The 14,626-nt window shown below is 35.7% G+C and overlaps 2 protein-coding genes across 3 annotated transcripts; both read left to right on the forward strand.

Annotated features, from left to right (window-relative positions):
- The first annotated feature begins 219 nt into the window (after positions 1-219).
- Positions 220-3,791, forward strand: LOC132038938 (spermidine coumaroyl-CoA acyltransferase-like). Its single transcript, XM_059429437.1, has 3 exons — positions 220-591; positions 1,903-2,399; positions 3,026-3,791. The coding sequence occupies exons 1-3, from the start codon at positions 280-282 to the stop codon at positions 3,549-3,551; spliced, it is 1,335 nt and encodes a 444-aa protein (XP_059285420.1). The 5' UTR covers positions 220-279; the 3' UTR covers positions 3,552-3,791.
- A 1,362-nt stretch (positions 3,792-5,153) lies between these two features.
- LOC132040471 (vesicle transport protein GOT1-like) lies at positions 5,154-9,194 on the forward strand. 2 transcript variants are annotated; one of them, XM_059431114.1, is made up of 7 exons: positions 5,154-5,431; positions 6,114-6,182; positions 7,010-7,101; positions 7,215-7,295; positions 7,434-7,531; positions 7,612-7,693; positions 8,989-9,194. In XM_059431114.1, exons 2-7 carry the CDS (start codon positions 6,152-6,154, stop codon positions 9,025-9,027), a joined length of 423 nt encoding a protein of 140 aa, XP_059287097.1. In that variant the 5' UTR covers positions 5,154-5,431; positions 6,114-6,151; the 3' UTR covers positions 9,028-9,194. The 2 variants fall into 2 exon arrangements, with proteins under 2 accessions (XP_059287097.1, XP_059287096.1); XM_059431113.1 differs by having other exon boundaries at positions 5,156-5,302.
- Positions 9,195-14,626: the final 5,432 nt, after the last annotated feature.

Here is a 14,626-nt window from a genome sequence, read left to right on the forward strand (position 1 = left end):
GGGATCTTGCGGTTTATTATTTAGTTGGGTCGGATTTAAATGATGGAACAATTTAAAAAATAATTTTATGTTATTTTTGAGGATAATTTTACAAGACAAAAAGTATATTTGAAAGCTTTAAGGATGGGAGGTATTTTTGGCCAAAATAAGTTTGGAGGATATTTTTAGCTTTTTTTCTAAAGTAGAGGGGTATTTGTGACCCTTTTCCCTAACTTTTATTTATAAACGAACAAAAAATAAAAAGCAGCAACCATTTTCCGAGCACAACCATAGGGAAAAATGGAAGTAACCATCGAAGAAACCAGCGCAATTTACCCTTCTAAGCAGCCTTTCACTGAAGATCATGTCCTTCCTCTCTCCCACCTTGACACTGACCGGAACATGAATATCACTTTCCGATACCTACGTGTCTACCTCAACCACACCACGCAAGAAAGCCAATTGGATCCATATCAAGTTCTCAAATCGTCTCTCTCAGCCGCTCTTGTCCACTACTACCAATTCGCAGGTTGTCTCCGACGTCGTACGTCGGATAATCGTCTAGAACTTCACTGTCAAGTAGGAAATGGCGTTCCCGTAATTCTGTCCAAGGTTACTGAATTTCATACCTTATTTAATTTCTACGTCATAATTGTGTCTACTTCAAAAGATTTTTTCTGGTCATACAAAAACACAACAGAATCAGTAACGTTGTTCTTAATAGAGTTTTGTTTAGGGAAGATTATTCTTTTAATAGTTGTATAATCCCTCCGTTCATTTTTATTTGTCCTATATATTAAAAATAATTGTCCATTTTTACTTATCTAGTTTGGAAAATCAAAAGATAATTTATCATTTCATATCTATTTTACCCTTATTATCAATTATTGGGTTGGAAAATAGTGGTTGCATAACATTTAAAGTATGTTTTAGTGATTTCAATACTTAGAGCCCGTTTGGATAGCTGAAAAAAAAGTAGCTTTTTAAGTATAAGTGCTTAAAGTATTTTTTAAGTGCTGAAAGTTATTTTATAAATAGCGATTCGTGTTTGGATAAAAGTCTTAAAGTCTTTAAGTAAGGGTAGTATTGAAATTAACAGAAAATATAAGGGATAAAAGAGTAAAGTTGTTGGTTAAACTAAAATGGCTTTTAAGCCAAAAAAAAATAAGTTGGGTTGAGCAACTTCTAGTTTTGGCTTATTTTAAGTACTTTTTAACTTAAGGCTTAATGCATATGCGGCCCCTCTAAACTTGTCCCTTTTTTTCAGTTTGACACCTGAAGTAAGTGTTGTTCCTATTGAACCCTTCAATTTGTCCTCAAGTGTGTCTATCAAATACAATCTGACTTATATAGTATTCCATCTTCAATGTAGCAACATGTTAATGTATATTCTAATTTAATTATGCCATTTTTTAGTTAAGATTAGTAGCAATTGAGAGGGCAAAAAAAAGTAGCTCTTAATTAAGCTGACAGTAGAAGAGCAGAAAATCAGATTTAGGGGATTTGATAGACACACTTCAGGACGAGTTCAGGGGTTCAATAGGAACAACACTTAGTTGAAGTGCCAAAATGAAAAAAAAAAAGAACAAGTTTAAGCTGTTTTCTATTTATTGCCAAACACTCAAATAAGTTAAAAATGGCTTATAAGCTGGTTTGACCAACTTATAAGCCAATTCAAACGGGCTCTTAGTAATAATTAGAGTGATATAAATTGTCATTCTATTATAGCTTCGGATATGTCAAGTCAATACATGATAGACAAGTAAAATTAGACTGAGGGAGTATTAAGCTTTTTCATATTTAAGTCAATTGACCAAACTATATTAATTACATTTATTATGCCTATTTTAGTATACTTCTCTTTGTTTATGATTTATTGTTTTTCAATTTTCATAGTTATTAGCTTAATTTCGATTGGAACAGGTAGATTGTACCCTGGCCTCTATTAACTACCTGGATGATCCAGATTATAACTTTGCTGAGAAGCTGGTACCCGACCCGAGTGAGGAGGAAGCATTGACCCGACCCTTGATTCTACAACTAACCCGGTTTAAGTGTGGTGGGTGGGTTTTTGGAACAGCGGTTCACCATGCCATGTGTGATGGAATGGGGTCCACGTTGTTTTTCCATGCTATGGCTGAGATTGCTAAGGGAGGAAGTGGGATGGATATTGAACCGGTGTGGGACCGGTCGAGTTTGCTTGGACCGAGGAATCCACCACGAGTTGAGTTCCCGGTTCATGAGGTTCTTAGTTTGGACAGGAATTCGTCGCCTTACTTGGAGTCAGGTAAAGCTACTGTCCGAGAGTGCTTTGAGGTGAAGGATGAGTGGCTGGATCGGCTTAAGGGGTTTCTTCATGAGCAGTCTGGTTCAAGTTATACAACTTTTGAAGCTTTGGGAGCTTTCATATGGCGAGCAAAGTATGTTCTTTTCACTTAATACCAACTTGTTTAGTAGTTTTACTAGTAATACTTATGCTTTTTATTCGACTTTTTGTCATGAAATTTAGGAGGCTGAATCATTTTCTTTTTGTTAGTACATATAGATGAAAGCCATAGCTCAAGTTTGAATAGAAACATACAGGTTGTATATGTTAAATAAGCTTAGTTGTTTGATTAAGTAAATACAGATGAAAATACATTGAATACTCGACATTTTAATATTTTTGAGGTGTGAAGGTACTTAAAGTTGAAGACTTTGTTTAGGTTATAGTGATCCATTCCAAATTCTTAAACATAATTAGTATTGGTAAAATCTCCTTCGACAAAAGGAAGTAGTGTATTTTACTAAAATAATTTGCTGGAACACTAAAACTAGTGATAACTATCACCACAAATGCTTAAAGATTGTTCCTTCACTTTTTCATCCTTTATCATTGCCATTTTGTACTTGCCAGACATTTTATTTGCAGACCTTTGACATTATGAAAGGTTAGCTGATCTTGGCAGGATTCACTCACAAAATTAGTGTCATCTGAAGAAACTGGTAGTAATAGTTTTCATGTGTTAATGTCTAGGCTAGGGACTGATCTGTTAGCTTGAAACAGGGCTAAGGCCTCTAAAATCCCAGATGATGAGACAGTGAAGTATGCCTATCTAACCAATATCAGAAGAAAAGTGAAGCCACCATTGCCAGCAGGCTATTGGGGTAACGGCTGCGTGCCAATATACGTTCAGCTCCTTGCGAAAGACCTCATCGATCAACCAATCTGGAAAACAGCAGACGCGATCAAGAAGAGCAAGAACATCATCACGGATGAGTATGTTCGTTCGTTCATTGATTTCCAGGAGTTGCATTATGATGAAGGGATCACATCAGGGAATAGGGTGAGTGCATTTACAGATTGGAGGCATGTAGGCCACGAGACGGTTGATTTTGGGTGGGGTGGCCCTGTGACTGTCTTCCCTCTGTCTAGGCACTTAGTTGGGAGTGTTGATCCGTGCTTTTTCTTGCCTTATTCTTCTGCTACTGAAGGTAAGAAAGATGGTTTCAAAGTTTTGGTTTGTCTGCAAGAAGAAGCCATGCCTGTTTTCAAGGAAGAGATGGAAAAGTTGGAGCATGGGCTTTCTTGATTTTTCAATATATATGCAGGTCCCCTTTAGGGTAATTATGAAATGATAAATGTAATATTTGTTGCTCTGTAAGAGCAACTGTGTTGTGTGAAGGATATAAAGAAACTATGAGCATAAAATCTATGGAGGGGAGACAGGGCAATAAACTGAGACAATAATTGGGACTTTGTATTATGGTTTCATTTTCTTTGCAGTAGCAAAGCTTTCACAATCATATTGCAATGAACTTGTTTAATGTCTTATGGAGTATATGTATAAAGTTTGCATTAGTCCTACCTCATCCCTTGCCAATGTAAGCAGGTATATGGGGTTGCAAGATCCACCCATGATTTACTGAGCTTATTAGACTTTTTCTCACCTATTTTTTTAGTTTTATTACATATGGATTAGTTAATTATGATATGTTTTTACTTAAATTAATTGCTACCGTGGATTATTTAAGGAATACAAGTGGCTTCTTTACTGGAGAGTAACATGTATTGTACAAAATATATATAATACTAATATCCACTGCTGACTTGACGCCATGTTGATGCCTTTCCTAAAATATCGGACGTTGACCCTCTCGTTTACATATGGCATTTTAGCTTCACCTTCTCATTTCTAAACAGCGTTTTAGCTTGACTTTGACCCTCTCTCATTTACAAATGGCATTTTAGCTTCGACTTTCACATTCTCGTTTGGAAATGACATTTTAACTTGGCTATTGCCTAGAACTAGAATATTTCTAAAAAAAGTAAGACTTCACTAAACAAGTAAGAAAAAATCCTTCCATATTGTTCTAACAAGAAAATGAAAACGGTAAAATGCAATACCTTTGACCTTACTTGTTACCTTATCTTAACAAATAAGAAAGTTTATGTAGGAAGAAGAAATTGAAAAAGTGACTGACCTAGGAACCATTTCTGAATAAGTGCATAGGTATAAGGAAAGTTTACATTGTTACTCCTTCGTCCCAATTTATGTGGCACATATTCCTTTTTAGCCTGTCTCAAAAAGAATGTCGCCTTTCTAAATTTAGAAACAATCTAACTTTATGAGATGATTAATAGCCACACAATTATCTGAGGCTTGTTTTAGACAAAGTATCAAAAGTCTCCCTTCTTTTTTAAACTCCGTACCTAGTCAAAAGGTGCCACATAAATTGAGACGAAGGGAGTATTTTGTTTAAACTTCAAGGGCAATTTGCAGGATTGCCCTTCGCTGGGGTTGATCTTTAATTTTTGTCCCTCAAATTGGTGGTCTTTAACTTTTATCCTTAAGGCCCAAATTCTGCATGGAGAGATTTGCAAATTCTGCCTTTTCTGCCTTGCGATTTTTATTTTTATTTTTACTGAGCTGAGGTTCGAACCCACAACTTCGGGATATTAGGCGAAGGACAAAACTTAAAGACCATCAATTTGAAGGACAAAAAACTAAAGACCATCCCAAATGAAGGACAATCTGCGCAAAAAAAAAAGAACTTGAAAGTTCTAAACCACATGTTACATTGGGCCTTAAACCCGTTACAAAGTGCAGACTGCTTGACAGGCCCATGAATCAAGTGGGCTTAATTAATCAACCGGGTAATAACTAATTTTGTGGTGCTTTCAGTTAAAAAAGGGGGAAATAGAGCTCCCCATTGACACCATCACACCAATAGCATTAGCTTGCTTAACACCAAAGACGGTCCCCTAAACTACATAACATAATCCCCCATTTCCACCCCTCTTCATCACTTCAGCTCCATTAAATCGCTTATCTCTCATTTCGTACGTTCTCTTTCTTCTAATTTATTTTCTCCAAGACCGATCTACAGTTTGAATCCAGTGGATGCATAATTTAATGTGTATCTCTAATTTCTTATATGTTTTCATGTATGTTATGTATTTGTAATCCAGGTTCGATATGGCCACTTCACCTGCACTCTATGTGTTCATTGTTATAGTGATTTATGTGGAATGTGTTTTCATTTGTTAGGATTTATATTATATGTTGGGTTTTTTGGAGTGTGAATGGGAAATGAGAAAAGGTACCTTTTGGAGTGCACCCAAAAGGCACCTTTTGGATTGCACCTCTCCATCTCACCTTTTCATTGCCTATAAATTTAGAGGACTAGCCTCAGTTTTCTACACAGAAAAATTCTGCACTTCTTCTACATATTTTCTTACAAACTAATATCGAGTCTTTGTGTGATTCGTTGCCGAATTTGCGTTCGACGAAGTTAGTGGGGTTTGAGGTACCGCTACGCCATCAATAGGTATAGACGTTTTATCCTGGGAGGAAGTAATCCATAACCTCAGGTACAGTGAGGGGATTAAATTCCTTAAGGACACACAGTGAATTTTGTGGACTTGGATATTTTCAATTTTATGCATTTTACGTTTTTCAAGATTAATTCATGTTTCTGGTTTACTGATTTTGAACACAGATTGAATAACTTTATATGTGTTAGAACCCTAGCTAAGTTGCTTTACATTGATTTGTATGATGTGGACTCATTTGAGCTCTTTTCTTGATATTTTTCTATGTGATTCATAGCAGTGTTTAGTGATTATCTTGGTGGTGTTTTCTGCATTGTAGATGACGCTTGGATTTGGATTTATCTGAATTGGTGAAAAATGATGTCCTTTGAAATGAACGATCGGAAGAGTAAGTTGTTTAGTTGATTACTACTAATTTAATGTTGCTTTTCGTTAGAATTTTTTCCTTTAACAAGGCGTTGTTGAACGTTAGCTTTATTGACCTAAATGGAAATGTAGAATGTGACAAGTGAGGGATAGTGCAATGAAAAGGAGCCTCCACTTCCAACTTTGAGGTTGGGGGTCCCGGTTGAGAGTTTGATTTGTGCTGCCGTATGCAAGAAATGATGTAAATTTATATTGGTATATCTATTTTGGTGCACTATGTTATAGCTATGGTCTGGCCTATCACAACCATCGGAAAAAATGGAAGTAACCATCCATGAAACCACCACACTCTACCCTTCTAAGCCGCCTTCCACTGAAGACCATGTCCTCCCTCTCTCCCACCTTGTCACTGACTGGAACCTTAATCTCACTTTCCGATACCATCTGTGAAATTTACCCAAATTTATATTGTTATATCTATTTTGGTGGACTATGTTATAGCTATGGTCTGGCCTATACATGGGATAGTAATATCGATTATGTATATGTTGCATAAGAATTCAGTTTATGTAATGCTGAACCTTAAAGCGTACCTAGTCTATCATTCGGGAAGCATGAATATCCATGTTGTGTATAGTTTGGTCGATTATCACATTATGGATTCCCGCGTCCTATTTTGATTTGTGAAATGTCAGCATTCTTATGTATTGTTTCTTTTACCAGATATTATATGTGTGCTGCTTAGTTCTATTCTATTTGCAAGATGAGAAATTAAAAAAAAAAAAAAAAAATGCAACTCTGGTATTTGATATATTATGTCTGTTAAGCTTGGGATTCTTGTTGAAACAGAGATTGGGCTAGGACTGACGGGGTTTGGAGTGTTCTTCTCATTCCTGGGGATCGTTTTCTTCTTCGATAAGGGACTAATTGCAATGGGAAATGTAAGTTCGATGTCTTTCCATGATCATAATATTTCTCCGGTTTTCTTTGATTTTCTTTTACCAGCTTACCTCACTTTTCTGCCAGTTGACATAGTGTTATTTTACTGAATCAGATCCTCTTCATCTCAGGGGTGGCTCTAACCATTGGTCTTAAGTCATCACTACAGTTCTTTATGAAACGTAGTAATTACAAGGTTTGCTTTCTTTTATGTATCTCTTTTCCTTCTTTTCTCTCCCTCCCTTCCTCTTACTCTCTCAAATTGATGATCTGGTGGTTTATCATTTGTTATTATGCTTAGCTATCTTGCGTACTTGTTTTGCGTGTTCCACAGGGAACCATTTCATTTGGTGTTGGCTTTTTCTTTGTCGTCATTGGTTGGCCTATAGTGGGAATGATTCTTGAGGCCTATGGATTTGTCGTACTCTTTAGGTAAATTGGGTTCATAAATTATTGATGGTCCTACAGTCCTTATACTTTTTCCTCGGGTTGCTAATAATAGTTTTGGACAGTGGTTTCTGGCCAACACTTGCAGTTTTCCTGCAAAAGATACCTATTTTAGGTTGGATCTTCCAGCAGCCTTTTGTCAGATCGGTATGTTTTCCCCAGTCAATTGCTATCAACTTTGTTATATTCTGTGCAGGGAAGGGATTTTTATAAGTGTATTTCATAGAATTAACATTGATTACCTCCAAAGTTAGTGTTTGTCATAGCATCTGATCCATGGTTCTGCACTTCTGCTCATGGTTGGTAGACGATATAATTCTATGCTGAACGTTACTAAGATTAGAAGAGGAATAAATTGTTGATTCATGGTGTAGTAGGTAATCCTTGGAATTAACACAAAGAAAACCGGGAAGTACTTTTAACTCTCCAAAGTTTTGTCATATTACGACTATGCTATACAATAAATATTAGAATCCCAAAAGGAACTAAATGAAATTATCATTCCTTTCCCCCACTAACTAGCACATAGTTCAACATTTCTAGTCTCCATCAGGACTCTCACGGACCACATGTTCTCTCTCCCTCTCTCCCCCCCAATGCCCACCACATTGTCATTCTATTAGAAATCGTTACCTATGTGACTTTTTTTCTTTATTTGTTTTCCCCCTATTTTCGGACTTCCATTTCAAAACCAGGAAATCAATTACTAGCTTTTTCACTTCGATCGTGATAATAAACCACAATTAGTGATGAGCCCGCTGGTTGTATTCCCAGTTAGTTTATATAGATCAATTTGTAGAATGCATTTCTTTTATTAATGCTTTGGTAGAATACAGAATGCAACTAGTTTCTTCAGGCTTTGCTATATGGTTCTACAACGGTATTTATCTTTTGCTTCAATCCTATCAAGTTATGTGATACAGTGTGTTCAATTTCTCTATTCTTTTATCAGTCATCCATTACTATGCCGTAAATAAAATAAAATAATTTCTACCTAATTGTTAGACAGGTATATCCTTTATGTTAATTAGTTGCTAGACAGCTACATTCAGGTGATTGTTGTTGTGGATGATATATATTTCGGTCTTGTTTAAAAAAGTGATATATATTTGGGTCATATAGTTTTGTCTTCTTGCGAATGTCTAATATGTCGAAAAGATGTTGGAGGTACTACATTGCGGTAGCTTTGCAGAAGATAAGTGCACTTAATTTACTAAAATGACACGTCTTATCTTAAGTTTACATTAAAAACGTCATATCTCAGATGAAAAATAACTGCAGTTCTAATCTAATGCCCCTGTTAAACTTATCATCGTTACTCACCCTCCGTCGTGTAGAAGTAATAAAAGGAAACTGGGAGAGTGGAGACAGAAAACAGAAAAAATATATGCTGCAGTTATTGTTGAATTTCTTTTTGTCTGAGATTGTTTTTTTGTCTGCAGTTCTTTGACCGCTACCGTGGAAAACGCGTTCCTGTTTAATCCTGGTGGAAATGTTTCAAATGGAATGACACTGGTTTAGCCCACTTGTAAGAACTGTATAGTAAGATTTTTCTAGAATTTACATTTAGGAAGGTGATGATCAGTACAGTTTGTTCTCCAACATTGAGATTGGCGTTTTTAGCGCCTAATGAAGTTCTTTTTTGCTCTCCTTTTAGTAGCTATTCCTGTGTTAATTTTTCAAAGTGGTCTTATTCAAGTTCGAAGGAGAGCTTTGGAACTTTTTGACTGATAGTATTTTGGTGTTACTGTCTTCTTTTTCCTTTTTTACTTCAACTTTTTGTTCTTTTCTTGCGTGGTGAAGAATGTACAACTTTTGTGTGGGAGGTAATTGTGTGCATTATCACAGTTTTAGCATCCAGCATAACATTAGTCACTTACCTGTACAAGGGGAATCTTCGGCCTCCTCGCACTATGGAATCCTAAATTTGCATTAAGCTTAGATGTTAGAAACAATCATACACAATTTAAATATAGCTCTACTGATATTAAGATTAATGTTACCAACTATACAAAATTTACTTTTCTTTATTGGTTGTCAAATTACAATATTAACTCACCCTAGAAGACTCACAATAAAGCAAATTACATATATTTGAACTCACCATAAGTTGGAAGGAAGATATTTCTTATAAACAATAAATTTTGTCTGAATATCCCAAAAGGGAATCAAAATAAGGTCTTATATATTTGAATGTCTTTTTCTATAACATAAGTTGGAAGGTACAGCAAAATTTCTTAACATTTGTATGTCCCTTCTGTCTCCTAAAACTTCATTTTATGTTCACTAGAAAACAGAATTATCTGTAATTTTGTCTGATTGATCATTGCAACAAAGCTATCAGCAATTGATACTACCACAAATCCAGAAAGAACGATAACAATCACACCATGGATGTAAGCCAATAACAAACAGTTGGAGGATTACTGACCTGACATGATATAAAGATAAACAACAGTTTAGTGCGTGAGATGAACCACAAGAACAATTTAATCAGTAGATGGCTTTACTTTCACCAGGATCAATTAGAGAACAGAAACTTCATTCAACCAAATATGAACAGAATTAATAGATATTAAATGCAGAGCGGGAGCCTACATTACTTGTTCTCTCAGCTGTTTCAGTGTCATGCAATTGACTTCTTTATCATCATTCCCTTCTGCCCTCCATACAATGGCCACGCTATTATCCTGCTTGTTGCAGTAATTGCTCGAACGTACACAAACTCTCAGCTATATTCAGAACCGAACCAGGAAGCCAGTTTCCTCCATGTTTTGATTTGTCAGAGGTATCCAGTATGCATCTAGGGGTTTCCAAAAAGTGAATTGGAAGTTCCTTCAAAACAATTGACCAGTAAATCTGGAAAAAAAAATCCAAATTATAAGCGCCAAGTAAGAATAGAAAGTGGAATAAAACTCAGCAACCAGAAATTCAAGGTCAAGACTGAAACAAGAACTTGCCTCAGGATGCTGAACAGAAAACCTCTGAAATTCTTTAAAACTTGAGATCGGATCCTTGTATGATGCTCCTAAAAGCTTCGGACAATAAGTTTCCATTATGCGGCCCAAATTTTGTGCGTCGAGATTCTTTCCTGCATTGAGAGAGCAGTTACTTAGGATCAAGGGCAAGAAGGTTCAGGTGAGATTTAACTAATAGTACGCAACTCTAAAAACAAAGTTTTCCTAACTATAAACAGTTTCAAGCAACAATGTAAAAGTTTTCAGAAACAAAAAGTGAACCATTGCTAAAATTATGTGTAAAATATACTCCCTCCTTCCCAATTTATGTGGCACTTTTGCTTCTCGAGAGTATTTGACTATGTCATCTTCACAATATTCTACATGCAGGTACAATCACAACAACTAATCTCAATTCCAAACTAGTTGGAATTGGATATATGGATCCTCAACGTATATTCAGCTCCGTTGTCGTTTCAACTAAATACCTCACATGCAGGCATCACCATAAATTTTGCCAATGAAATCAAAATGACAACAACAGAAAGAGAACAATTTACAGCTCTCAGTCCAAGAAATTAGCTACCACAAACTCAATAATCATAGACCATCAAAAAGATCAAAGTTTTAATGAAAAGATCATCTGCTTTAGCATCCTATGAAAACCCATAGAGGAAAACTTTTTTTTTTTTTAGCACAAATCGGAGCGACAAAGGACTAAATCTCAGTGAATCGTGGCAGCAAGGCCACATAGAGGAAAACATATATGAAAAGAGAGAGAGAGATTACAGAGAAGGGAACCAATAGAGAGGAGGGCCATTATCATAGTTATGGTAAACAGAGTTGTAAAGCAGCTGATGCACCCCATGTGAGTGTGTTGGTTTCAGCAATTTCCTAGCTGCAGTGATCTCACGCCATACATCCTTTCCATCCAAACCCAATTTTGCTATTGCAGATTTCAGCTCAGCCATCAACCATTTAGCCTCTTCATCTGCTACACCTGCTTTTACTAAATCTTCAACCCCAACTTCACTTATGCTCTTGTTTCCCATCTAGAAAGTAAAGGACAAGTATGCAGATAGCTGAGCAACTGTCAAGTGTCTTGGAAAAATAAACTAAAGGTGACAACAAAGTTCACTAATTAGAAATGGTGAATGAAGAAGCATCACAGAAAACCATAAACCAATATTTTTATAGAAATATGGTGCGTTGTCTTCTCCATGAGAGTCTCATAGTTTGTCATGTGCTTCTCTAACTTTTGCCCATCAAATATCAGACATGATTGTCTCCTCATCTAAATAAGAAATACTTCTTTAGATTTGTGCCGTGTTCAAGACATATACAAAACTTAAAAATTCTATTTTTTTTTTTTTAACTACCCAATTCTATTGATGATCTAACTTCTAAAGCTAAAGATTCTTTTTTTTTTTTAAGACAAAATTATCACATTGAAGTTTTCATATACCTGGTTTTTTTAATAACATTCGTATATGGGTCAGCTCACACACACCAACTTGTCTTAAAAATGTGATTAAGTTAAAATGGGATTGAATTATAATTTTTAAAACTTATTAATCTTTTACAAAATATACAAAAGCCCACACACATTATACTAAATCTTCCAACCCACCCCCACGACCCCAACTTCATTATTTAAAAAAAAAAAAACCAGTTCCTCTAGGCGGCAAAGGAAACCGGCGGCCACCCCCACCATCGCCACTGCCTTCATCTCGTTTTTCCTCTTCAAAATCAAGCAATTTGTTCTTCCTCGTCGCTGCTGCTGCTCGTTTCTCTCTCTCCATTGCTGCTGCTTCTCTATTCATTTTCAAGCTTGATTCAAAAGTTAGGGTTTTGAAATCAAAGTGTGAAAATGATGATTTTGATTAAAGAAGATGAAGAAGAACATGGGTTTATCTTGAATGTTATTTGTTTTGTTGTAGTTTGGGGTATTTGTTGCACTTGCTAGGGTTTGTGAGCTTGTAAATAGTGGTTGTGGTTGTAAAATTATGGTTTTTGGTGCTATTTTTGTTCTTGTTCTCCTTATTGTTTCGAAAAAAAGGCTTGCAATTTTGTTGATGTTTTCCAATAACTGAAGTTACCTATTGCAGCAAATTCAGCACTTATTTGACAGTTACAAACATCTGCTGAGGTTGCATGGTTAAAAAACCCCTATTTGGTGTATTTTGTTTAACTTGTGAGTGAGATTTGTGATGGTTGTGTGTTTGTAGTGAAATATAGATGTTTTGTAGTTAAAATTAGATGTTTTTGCTGTCATGGTATGGTTTAGGAAAAGTTTTGATTTTATCCAACAGCTGTTGGATAAAATCAAAACAATTGCTGAGGTTTTTGCAGCAACTGAAGCAGTTGTTGCAGCATATTAACAAGTTGTTGTAAAAAATCAAAACAGTTGCTAAGGTATTGCTACTTTTTTTTTATTTCCAACAGCTTAAGAATCTGCTGCAATAAGTAATAAGTTGTTGCAACATATTCTTAATCTATTGTTGTTGCAACAACTGATTACTTATTGCAACATATTCTTTTTCCCTTTTTACTTTGAATGTTGCACTAATCAATTAAAATTATTTTTTGTTCTCCTATGTGTAGATAAAATGGCTCCAGTTAAAAGAAAATGAGAGAAACCAACTAAGGGAGAAAGTAAAAGAGCCAAGGTGCAAACACCATTAGATGAACTTGTGAGTGATATTTGTCAATCAACAAATCTAGAGGAAAGAGTTAGTGAAACTGGGGCTTCAGAAATAGAGGAAACCCCCGAAACCTCTCAAGTGGAAGTTTCTATTGGGCATGAAGAAGAAAGAGATAAAAATTAACAAAGTGAAGAACAACAAGAAGATAAAGAATATGAAGGAGATGATGAAGTAGACAAAGATGAAGAAAATGAAAAAGATAATGAAAAATCTGTTGAAGGAGATGAAGAAAATGATGAAGGAGATGAAGAAGGTGAAGAAGATGAAGAAACTGAAAAGGGTAATGAAGAAGAAGAAGAAGAAGAAGAAGAAGAATCTATAGATCACATCTCGACGACCTTGGCTGAGTTAAGAAAAAAGAAGAAACATAATGTGGATGTCAATATGCTTGAGTCTTCTAGTATTGCCACCGATCCCAATAGACCTTCCATTGACGAGGTCGTCAAGAGTTTCAGCATTGAAAAGTACGGCGTGAGGATGCCGCTAAATGAAAATAATGATTGGTCCCTTGATATTGTGGTCAACTTTCGTGTTTTACAAAAATTCTAATTCCTCTGTTTACTATGTCAAAAATGGGGTGCAATGCAGCACATAGCTGCTGTCCAGATTTTTTTTTTCTACTTAAAAACTAGCAATAGAAGTACAAGAGACACTTGTAAAATCTAAGGAAGGCGACATAATTGCTTGATCGTTGCTTTGAGGACTTATAACTTCTTGATGTTTGTTTGAGCTTTAGAAGCACCAAAGCTCCAAGACTTGCACCTAAACTTAAACTTTTCTTTCAATTTATTTAGTTTGAGATATTGTGAGAAGCTTGAATTTTGGTGAAATAGTATCGACTTTAAATTATTGTCATATTGATTTTGTTGCTACTTTAATAGTTTACTTGCTTTGTTGGTTGAGAAAGAATATCTTGAGACACTTCAATATGATAACGTTATCATTGAGGGTATAATTGAGTTATGAGTATGTTAAAATCACATTGGTGTTATGTGAAGTATTTTTGTAAGACAACTTAATTCGCCCACATATACGGATTGCTTGAGCATTATTGCATTCTTGTCGGGACATTGTCCTTCTTGTGATAGTGACCTTGTCACTTATAATGACATACCTCGTGACCTTGCCCATCTTTGGATTTACATTTCATCTTGACGATGGACTTTTGTCCATTTTCAAGTATGAGTGGAAAGCCACTTTCAACATGACTCTTGATTCTCTTGATTATTGGGTGACGACCCTTCTTGATTTCGGATCTTGCCCATCTTGACTTTGGATTTACATTTCGTCTTGATGATGGACTTTTGTCCATTTTCGAGTATGAGTGGAAAGCCACTTTCAACATGGCTCATGATTCTCTTGATTATTGGGTGACGAACCTTCTTGATTTGGGCTTCGGTCCTTCTTGTTATTTGATT

Source organism: Lycium ferocissimum, chromosome 12 (assembly GCF_029784015.1).
Source record: "Lycium ferocissimum isolate CSIRO_LF1 chromosome 12, AGI_CSIRO_Lferr_CH_V1, whole genome shotgun sequence".
Classification (NCBI taxonomy): Eukaryota; Viridiplantae; Streptophyta; class Magnoliopsida; order Solanales; family Solanaceae; genus Lycium; species Lycium ferocissimum.